Below are 9,641 nucleotides of genomic sequence, written 5' to 3' on the forward strand. Positions count from 1 at the left end.
TTTTCAATTAAAAGACCGTAGACGGAATTAGCCCCGATGGACTAAAGGAATCCGTTGCTCGTGGGTAAAGAGTACACCCTCTGCAGAGATTATATCTATTCGAATAGACGGGTCCATGGTTAAGGACTACAGTCTGGGATGGGTCAAGTGCCGGTCTTAGTGTCGGTCTTCGGAGGAAAAATTGCTAAACCAGAACATGGATCATGACTTGTGACTCATGATGGTTATGATTACTATTATTATGAACTAACCATTTACATCATTGAATTATTGAGTATCCCTGGAACGGTTCTACCTCCTGGATATTCACTGTGATTACTCTCATATAAGCCCTTTATGTGGTGTCGCGGAGACGTCCGACTGTGGCATGCTTGTTATTCATTTACTTTATAAGCCCTTTATGTGGTGTCGCTGAGACGCCCGAGTATGGCATGCTTGTTATTTAATTACTCTATAAGCCCTTTATGTGGTGTCGCACAGACGCCCGACTGTGACATGTTTGCTTCTTATTTCTTTTATAAGCCCTTTATGAGACGTCGCTTAGACGCCCGACTGAGGCATGCTTTATATTATTATCCTTTCGAGGTGTCGCTTCGGACACCCGATCGGTGCATTCTACTTCTACTCCCTTATTACATATTCATGTTGTATAATGAATAGCCCGCTTGCGTGCATCATGGACGTTTATTTTGTGATTGATATGATCATAGAATAATTCAGGGCATGATCATCATTTGTTATATTATACCCGTGTTCATAATGTTTGCGAGTACATTCAAAGTACTCACGGGCTTGTCCCTGGCTATTGTCTTGGCCAGATTTTTTGCGTGAAGAGGAGCGTTGCGATGACAGCCCCAAAACCTACGCAATGGTGATAGCAGCATCGCGAAGATAGAAGTTATCCAGGTCAGCTGTTCCTGTGGGAAGTGGAGTCCCATAGACGCTGATGAACCGCAAACCGCTTCCGCCATCAACCACTAGAAACCATTTGTTGTACTCATAGGCCAGAATGGTCTTGGACTACATATTTTGTATTTTGCTTGGAATTTCTGTATCGAGTTGGTGCCTCATCAGCTAACAGTAATCCTGGGGCTGATGAGCACAAGGGCCATTTACTGAGAAATTAGTATCCCGAAACCCGGTCCTGACAACATGTGATGTTACAGTAACTAGCTAAGTTACTATAACTATATCTCTCCTCATTAATTTATTGCCACATAAGCAAATTTGCTGAGTTGGACTTGATGTTACTACTGAAGTTAGTAGCACTATGCCCTATCGCTAGTCTTGTTCCTGTGTCTTTTGAATCTTGCGAATCAGAGGGGCCCTGATGATTTTGGTAAGGCAAAGATAGGCTAATGATTTGGGTAACGCGCCCAACGCCGAGCTGGCACGTGCCTCGGTTGCTCAGCCAACCCAAACGAAAACCCCTCCCTCGATCCCATCGAAACCCTCACCACCTCCGCTCGGCCTGTTTGTTCACCTCCCTCCCCCACCCCCACCGCAGCACAATCCTCGCAGCCGCACTCCGCCCCTCGTGCTCTCCGCCTCAGATCCCCAGCCCCCGTCCGGCGCCCTCGCCGCATTCCCATTTCCCCGAGGTAAGGAGCTTCTCCACGACGCCGAATCCAACAGCTCGAGGGTTCGTGCCCTCCCATTTTCTCTAAATTTGCGAGGCGGCGCTTCCCCATCGGGGCCGGATTTGGAATACTTACTATTTTTGCGCGTAGCGCTCCTGGCCAGAATGGGGGGAGACTGGGTTTCGAGTCTCTGTCGAGATTCTTTTACCAGGCACGCAGGAACAAGTAGACGTTGCCATCCTAGCAGAAAATTTGAAATTATGCACCATTGACCTTGAGATTACCGAAGTTCCCACGCCTCACGGTGCTGAGACAACTGGACTGTGGGTCTACTTAGGATTCACGATTCAACAAAACTCTCACCACAAGTTTGTTCCCCAGATGCTCTGTCTATAACTATCAGTTCAAGTGTGACATTATCTTTCACTTGTTCTGGTTGCAGTCCATATAAACTACGATGGGTGCATCTGCAGCTACCGGTATGCAGATGGTGGCGGCGCGCCCTTGCATCCCAGCTTGCCAGCGAATGCTTGGGTCGAGATCTGGAGTTTCTGCATTCGGAAGGGCGCTCAGCACCAGAACTGGCTTTGCAAGCTGTGTTAAAACTGCGTCATCTGGATCGCTCATTTCTGTAAGCCGCAAGAGGTTTGCTGTCAGGGCGATGTCTCAGGGAGCTGTCCAAGGACTCCCCATTGATCTCAGAGGTGACAATTTGACAAATGGCTATTGCTGTATTTTGTGTTAATGTATCTTCCTTAATTGTTTGTTCCTGCAATGTTGGTGCCACTGTGTTTATTACGCAGCACTACTATATGCTTCAGTTAGTGGTTCTGCAATAACACTTTAAATTTGTCATGTGTCTATGCAATATTATACAACTGAGCAAGATCCAGTTCAAATGTAGGTGAAAAATGTGTACCGCGTGTTGCCCTTAGAACCACTATAATTATATTTTCCGCTCAAAAGTGCACTAGAATTATATTATATAAAATGCTTTTGTCTCCCTCCAGAACTGCAGAAGTTCAATCAATATTGCTTCAGCTAAGGTGGCCTGCTGGGAACTTGAGTTAACACTGATCTCACAGGACTTCCAAATTTAGTATTATGTGCAAGAAAATATGAAAAAGGAATGCTGAGATATTTCAAATGAAGTCCTACTGAATCTAAAGACAAAACACTTAAGTGGGATGACACTAGGAAGCAACTCAGCATATCTCAAACATGAAGATTAAAACATACCATTCAAAACTCTTTAGCTACAATGTCACATAGATACAGTCTGAATTAAGCTTTGCTTGACCTGACTTCCAAATATTCTGTCAAAGAGAACATTTAAACAAAGTAGATGATGCCATCAAACCTTTCTTTGCCACATTGAGCCTAGTTATTGTAAGTCCCAAGCCCTTACATTACTCTAGTGGTGCTGCCTTGGTCATGGGTATGATTGCCGGATTTGTGAACAAGATGGGCACAACCTTGTTGTCTATGTTTTCTCAACATAACCGGTCCCAAGCCCGGGTAAAGGAGGAGGGTTGCGATAGGCTTGGCAAGCCAGCGTCAAAACTTAGCTACTCTTATGGAGATGAAATCCAAGAGTGCCACAAAAGCTAAAAGGCAGGTTCTATAGGGCGATTCGACCCGCAATGTTGTATGGTGCTGAATGTTGGCCGACTAAAAGGCGTCATGTTCAACAGTTATGTGTAGTGGAGATGCGCATGTTGAGATGGATGTGTGGCCACACAAGGAAGGACCGGGTCCGGAATGATGATATACGGGATAGAGTTGGGGTAGCACCGATTGAAGAGAAGCTTGTCCAATATCGTCTGAGATGGTTTGGGCATATTCAGCGCAGGCCACCAGTGCATAGCGGATGGCTAAAGCGTGCTGATAATGTCAAGAGAGGTCGGGGTAGACCGAACTTGACATGGGAGGAGTCCGTAAAGAGAGACCTGAAGGACTAGAGTATCACCAAAGAACTAGCCATGGACAGGGGTGCGTGGAAGCTTGCCATCCATGTGCCAGAACCATGAGTTGGTGGCGAGATCTTTATGGGCTTCAGCTCTAGCCTACCCCAACTTGTTTGGGACTAAAGGCGTTGTTGTTGTTGTTGTATGGGCACAACCTTGCAATGAAGCAGCTTCATGCTTTCCCTTCAGAATATTTTTCAGGTCTCTAATTTGCACTACTGTTTCATCGAGTGTCCTTTTTCATTGTGTGGTCCCCATGTCTGTCTAGAGGTGTTCATTTTGACTATTTGGTCCTTCTGTTCCACTTTTGAGTGACTCACTAATGAGCTCATGAGAATGCTTATATGGATAACATAGTAGTCTAGTCGTAGACATTATTTACATACATGCATTGGCCTGCCTGAAATTATGATTAAAACACTTTGGAGAGCTAGTCGCAGGGACCTGGTCTCCAACTTAATGCTTTCTTGTTTGTGTGGATCTAGCCCAAAGGGCAGTCACCTCTCTTATGTTCTATGCCTAGTAGCAAACTTAATGACAGGGATGCCATTGTACCATCTTTGCTGTTTAGTTCGCAAAAAAAGAAACCAAATTACTTTAAGTTTGCATTGGATTGGGTTGAGTTGTATAGATTCTACTGCGTACAATGCGATGAGAAATTCAACATTGGATTCTTTTTGTTAGTTGCAAGAATGTGTCTTATTACTATTGAGGTAAGTTGATTAGGCTAATTTCTTTATTAGCCCTTCACGTCCAGCTTTTTGAGTTATGCAATTTCAGAGCCATAAAACCAACACAACTGATTTTTTAGGATATGATCTGACCTAAGTTCTGTAAATTGACTAGTTCATGTGTCATTGTTTCAGGTAAAAGAGCATTTATTGCTGGAATCGCTGATGATAATGGTTATGGCTGGGCAATAGCCAAGGCTCTTGCTGCAGCTGGTGCTGAAATTCTTGTTGGTACATGGGTGCCTGTAAGTTGATCTCTTTCATGGTTCTAGAAAAAAGTTGGCCTCTTTCATGAAATTTATTCATTTATTGTAATGGATTTTCTGTTGAACAATCTTACAGACCATCTGCATTTGCAGGCACTGAACATATTCGAGACAAGCTTGAGACGTGGAAAGTTTGACGAATCACGGAAGTATGCTCATCTACTTCTTCTACCCTAATTTTGTTTGTCCACTTCAGTGTTCCTTGCTGGATCTGTTATCCTATGTCTGGTGTTTGACAATCACTTGATGCAGGCTGCCTGATGGATCCCTTATGGAGATTACTAAAGTGTATCCACTGGATGCAGTTTTTGACTCCCTGGAGGATGTTCCTGAAGATGTAATGCTCATAAGTCATCATTTGGGATATCTCCTTGTCCCTTACAATTTTGGCTGTATTGACTCTTTTCTTTTGCGGGTGTAGGTTAAAGCAAATAAGAGGTACGCAGGCTCCTCAAAATGGACTGTGAAGGTAAGTTACGGCATGCATCTTAAACTCATACTGGCGATCTACTGAACACTATGCTGCATAAATCTTCTTATCGAAGGCCTAATTCGTGCATACTTTCATCTGATAGGAAGTTGCTGAAACTGTGAAGGATGATTTCGGCAGCATTGATATCCTTGTGCATTCTCTTGCCAATGGTCCTGAGGTGAAGCCTCTCATGCACATAGAAACATACCCATGCATGCCATCGCCATGACCATCGTCTCACCTTTATTGGTAGCATTTATTTTTTAGTTAACCTCCATTTCACTTAAAAGGTAACAAAGCCCTTGCTGGAGACATCAAGAAGTGGCTATCTTGCTGCAGTTTCAGCATCTAGTTACTCGTTCATCTCTTTACTTCAGCACTTCCTTCCCATCATGAATCCAGGTAATAGTCCCAACCAACATGCTTTGCCTGTTCTTTTCTTGTTTTGATGGTGTTTTCTTTTGTTGTTGTGCTACCATCTGAATTCTATTTGGCAAGCTTACCGGTATTTATCTAGTACACTTTTTGATTGGGTTGACTGTTGGATACAGATGTCAATGTGAATCTGCATGATGCTTTTTATGAATGATATTCCCTGCTAAGTTACCACCTGTAAATAAGGGGTACAGAACATGGAATTTTCCAGAAACAATGATAAGGCAGCAATATATTTGGTTGTATCAAGAACATGCCATACAAACGATGTAATGGGTCAACCTGTCTAGTGTTTATTTCGTATCATATTCTGGGTGACTCCATTAAACGAATAGGATGGGCTTGCTTAAAAGTATTATCACATTTCTGTAGCTGTGTGGCATATGCATTGCTGTGGTGAATAGTGATAGTCTATCAAACAGGCCTATGGTTAGCTTGTTCAGTGGACATTATTTCTGTTGGTCAGATGGAAACTATTTGTTCTGACTATGTTTTTTTTCTTCATATTTAAAGAAAGGTGACCCGGCTTACTGTATTTTGTAATTTCAATATTTAATAGGAGGTGCTAGTATCTCTTTGACCTACATTGCTTCGGAAAGGACAATCCCTGGGTAAATCTTCTTCTAATGATTTCACGGCTATGAAGTGAATTATTTGTACTTATGATCTGTTTGGTGGTTGCTTTGTAGCTATGGTGGTGGCATGAGTTCAGCAAAGGCAGCACTTGAAAGTGATACAAGAGTATGTGCTTCTCCGTGGCATGACTCACTATGATGTCCAGCAGTGCTTTGTTTTGTGTATATTGATTTCAAAGACATCTTTCTATGTAGGTTCTTGCTTTTGAAGCAGGCCGAAAGGGCAAAATCAGAGTGAACACTATATCAGCAGGTATCTTCTTTGTAAAGAAAGTAAACAAGTTCCTCTTTTCAGGAAATCTTTTGGCATAAAGTTTACGTTAGAAAACATCATCTGTGTACTAAATTAACAGATATAGTTTTCTATTGCATCTAGCTTTAACAACTCAGCAGCAGTTCCATTATGCCTGTGCTTTCAGTATCATCATCATTCATGCATTGAATTTATCCTTTCTTATTTCCTTAGGTCCATTGGGGAGCAGAGCTGCAAAGGCTATTGGATTCATCGAGAAGATGATCGAGTACTCTTATGTTAACGCACCATTGCAGAAGGAACTCTTGGCAGGTTAACATTGTCGCTTTCCCCTCTTGCCACTACTTTCTCCGTCACTCTTGGTGCACCCCTTTCTTGTATAAGTGATTTATAAACCGTCGCATGTTCAACAGAGGAAGTGGGGAACGCAGCAGCATTCTTGGTGTCTCCGTTGGCATCTGCAATCACTGGTTCAACTGTTTATGTCGACAATGGACTCAACACGATGGCGCTCGCGGTTGACAGTCCTACTTTGTCTACATAAGCATTCTCCTGAATGGGGTGTAGTGAGTTCGAGTGTTCTGTCACTGGTCCTCTCCAAAACTAGGATGTTCGTGTAGTTTGAGATGAATTTGTGAGAGAGATGGTAGTAGCTTGAGGATAGAAAGTTGCTGAAGCATGGATGATTGTGTGCCGTGCTTTGGCTACTCCGGACTACAAGTTGCCATGAAGAAATAGAAGTTCGATAGCGCAGTACATTGGTCTGTCATATCATGTTGTGCCTTGGATTTGGAAGGAGACAAAAGAAGAAAGTGAAATTGAATAAAAATATTGCAATTTGGCGATTATATCTATTTTGCATCGTTTTAAAACTAAAATAGCTTGGGGCCTCTTTGATTTAAAAGATCCCATTTTTTTATTGACTCTGCTAGCTGCCTGCTTTGCAACGCCGCCACCTCCCACGTCACCCGCCACCGTCGTCTTGCCGCTGAGGAACCGACAGCTTCCCACCCCCGCTCCCCCACGACGCGACCGCGACCAAAAAGCCGCCTCGCCGCCCCGGCCAGATCCTCACCGGCATGCTCGGACAACTAGCTGGTCCGTGCGCGCAGCGACTCCCTTCGTCGGTCGTCGACGCTCGCAAGCTGTTCGACAGTTTGCCAAGGTACAAAATGGACTCCATCGACGAGTTTTTTTTCGACATTTTTCTTTGCGACTCAGACGATTCGTCGTCCGATGACGAGGATATATTGGCTATCGTGTTGGTCCATCACCACCTCAATAGCCAGCGGCCGTTGTCGCGTGGCTCCATTCCGGGCCACCTTCCGGCGTTGAATCACAACCGAGAGAGCGGGCATTTCCTTCTAAGGAAGGACTACTTTGATACAATAAATCCGTTGTTCAAACATTAGAAATTCCGCCGCTGTTTCCATATCAGTAGGCATCTTTTCAACCGTATCAGAGAAGGGATGGTCGGTTATGATGACTATTTTGAGTGCAAAGAGGATGCCGTTTGAAAGATTGGTTTCTCCTCTTATCATAAATGCACTGCTGCCATCCGAATGCTTGCATACGGAGTGCCCGGTGATCTCATTGTCGAGTACGTTCGTATGAGCGAGTCTACATGCCTAGACACCCTGTATAAGTTCTGCGAGCCGACTCCTGAAGATACAACCCGTTTGTTGGCGATGAATGCCAGCAGGGGCTTCCCAGGGATGCTTGGCAGCATAGACTGCATGCACTGATAGTGGAAAAACTACCCTTCTGCTTGGCAAGGGCAGTATAAGGGCCATGTCAGGGCTTGCACTGTCATACTAGAGGCCGTGGCGTCTTAAGATCTCTAGATCTGACACTCTTTCTTTAGCATGGCCGGATCACACAATGATATCAACGTGCTTCAGCGCTTGCCGGTGTTTGCTAGGCTTGCCGAAGGCAACAGCCCACCGGTGAACTTTACTATCAACGACCACAACTACGACAAAGGATACTACCTGGGTGACAGTATCTATCCTCAGTGGACCACTATTGTGAAGACAATCCCCAACCCTGCCGGAGAGAAGAGGAAAATATTTGCCCAAGAGCAAGAGAGTGTTAGGAAGGACGTCGAGCATGCTTTTGGTGTTTTGCGATCTCGATGGGGCAACGTTCGGTATCCTGCTAATAATTGGAGCACGCAGAAACTGTGGGAGGTGATGACTGCTTGTGTGATCATGCACAATATAATCGTAGAAGATAAGCGCCCAGAACATCTGTACGATTAAGGGTTTCAGTTTCAAGGTGAGAATGTTGTGCCTGAGTATGAAGGAGCGGCAACGTTTGAACAGTTCACCTAATTTTATCATGACATGCGTGATTGAGATATTCACGTGCAACTGTAAAATGATTTGGTTGAGCATATGTGGGCTCATGTTGGCAACCAATAGATGTATCTTCTTTATTCGGCTTGCAAAACTATGTGAGACATTTTTATTTTTATTTGGCTTGTAAAACTATATTATTTTATTCAGTTGAAACTATGTCATTTAACTATATGTTTAAATGCAAAAGTTGTGTGTGAAACAATGCAAAATGAGCTATTTATTGAAATAGGGGGCCAGCCGACCACATCGGCACATATGGGTTGGGCAGTTGGCGCGTTGAGCACACTGCCGATCCAAATCTAAAACAGGGCGGCCGCCGGATGGACGACCGACCCAAATGTACAAAAAACAGATAAAAACGCCGTCCATTTAGGTTGCTTCATTGAAATTGCTCTTAGACGGATTGGGATGTCAGGAGTCCTACGCGGCTGGTCGATTTGCTTTCAGTTTACAAGAAAACATCCAGACTGGTTTGCTGACTGATCCGAGATGTCGTTGGATGACAAACCGCGTCCTGTTAGTTTAGTCCTGACGACTTGCTGATGGTTTGAGTGTCCGCTGTCTTGATTACCTAAACTTCGGCATATCTGTATCAGAGGTTCAGATGCTTGCTACGCGTAAGCAAATACCAGTAAGGTTACTAATCGATGACTGAGAAAGAAGTTGGCCTAGCCGAAGTTGAAGCTTCTCTTCCTCGTAACCAAAACGAGTTGCTGTGCCAACTCAAAAACAAAACGTAAAATAATGGAGTTGCTGTTACTTTGAGGAATTGATTCGAGTTCCAGATGACACGCGTGGAGTGCCACAGGCGCCGGCAGCAGCTTCTCCATCCGACTACACGTGCCCCTCGCCGACCTGCCGACCTGGGACACGTCTTCCCCTCGGCTGTAGGCCCCAGCGCTTCACATTCATCGACATATATAGTACCAGCGCAACTGCGTC

The 9,641-nt window shown here is 44.3% G+C and overlaps 1 protein-coding gene across 1 annotated transcript; it reads left to right on the forward strand.

Moving 5' to 3' along the window:
• The first annotated feature begins 1,372 nt into the window (after positions 1-1,372).
• Positions 1,373-7,187, forward strand: LOC123103401 (enoyl-[acyl-carrier-protein] reductase [NADH] 2, chloroplastic). Its single transcript, XM_044524976.1, has 13 exons — positions 1,373-1,601; positions 2,023-2,284; positions 4,414-4,523; positions 4,638-4,693; positions 4,797-4,881; positions 4,966-5,013; positions 5,120-5,194; positions 5,307-5,418; positions 6,011-6,062; positions 6,141-6,192; positions 6,282-6,339; positions 6,553-6,651; positions 6,753-7,187. The coding sequence occupies exons 2-13, from the start codon at positions 2,038-2,040 to the stop codon at positions 6,881-6,883; spliced, it is 1,125 nt and encodes a 374-aa protein (XP_044380911.1). The 5' UTR covers positions 1,373-1,601; positions 2,023-2,037; the 3' UTR covers positions 6,884-7,187.
• Positions 7,188-9,641: the final 2,454 nt, after the last annotated feature.

The sequence above is a fragment of the Triticum aestivum genome, chromosome 5A (genome assembly GCF_018294505.1).
Source record: "Triticum aestivum cultivar Chinese Spring chromosome 5A, IWGSC CS RefSeq v2.1, whole genome shotgun sequence".
NCBI classification, from domain to species: Eukaryota; Viridiplantae; Streptophyta; class Magnoliopsida; order Poales; family Poaceae; genus Triticum; species Triticum aestivum.

Coding starts and splice junctions, on each gene's coding strand:
- LOC123103401 (XM_044524976.1), top strand. CDS start 2,038: ATGGGTGCATCTGCAGCTACCGGTATGCAGATGGTGGCGGCGCGCCCT. Junction 5,195..5,306: donor CTCTTGCCAATGGTCCTGAG/GTGAAGCCTCTC, acceptor TTCACTTAAAAG/GTAACAAAGCCCTTGCTGGA. Junction 6,193..6,281: donor CACTTGAAAGTGATACAAGA/GTATGTGCTTCT, acceptor CTTTCTATGTAG/GTTCTTGCTTTTGAAGCAGG.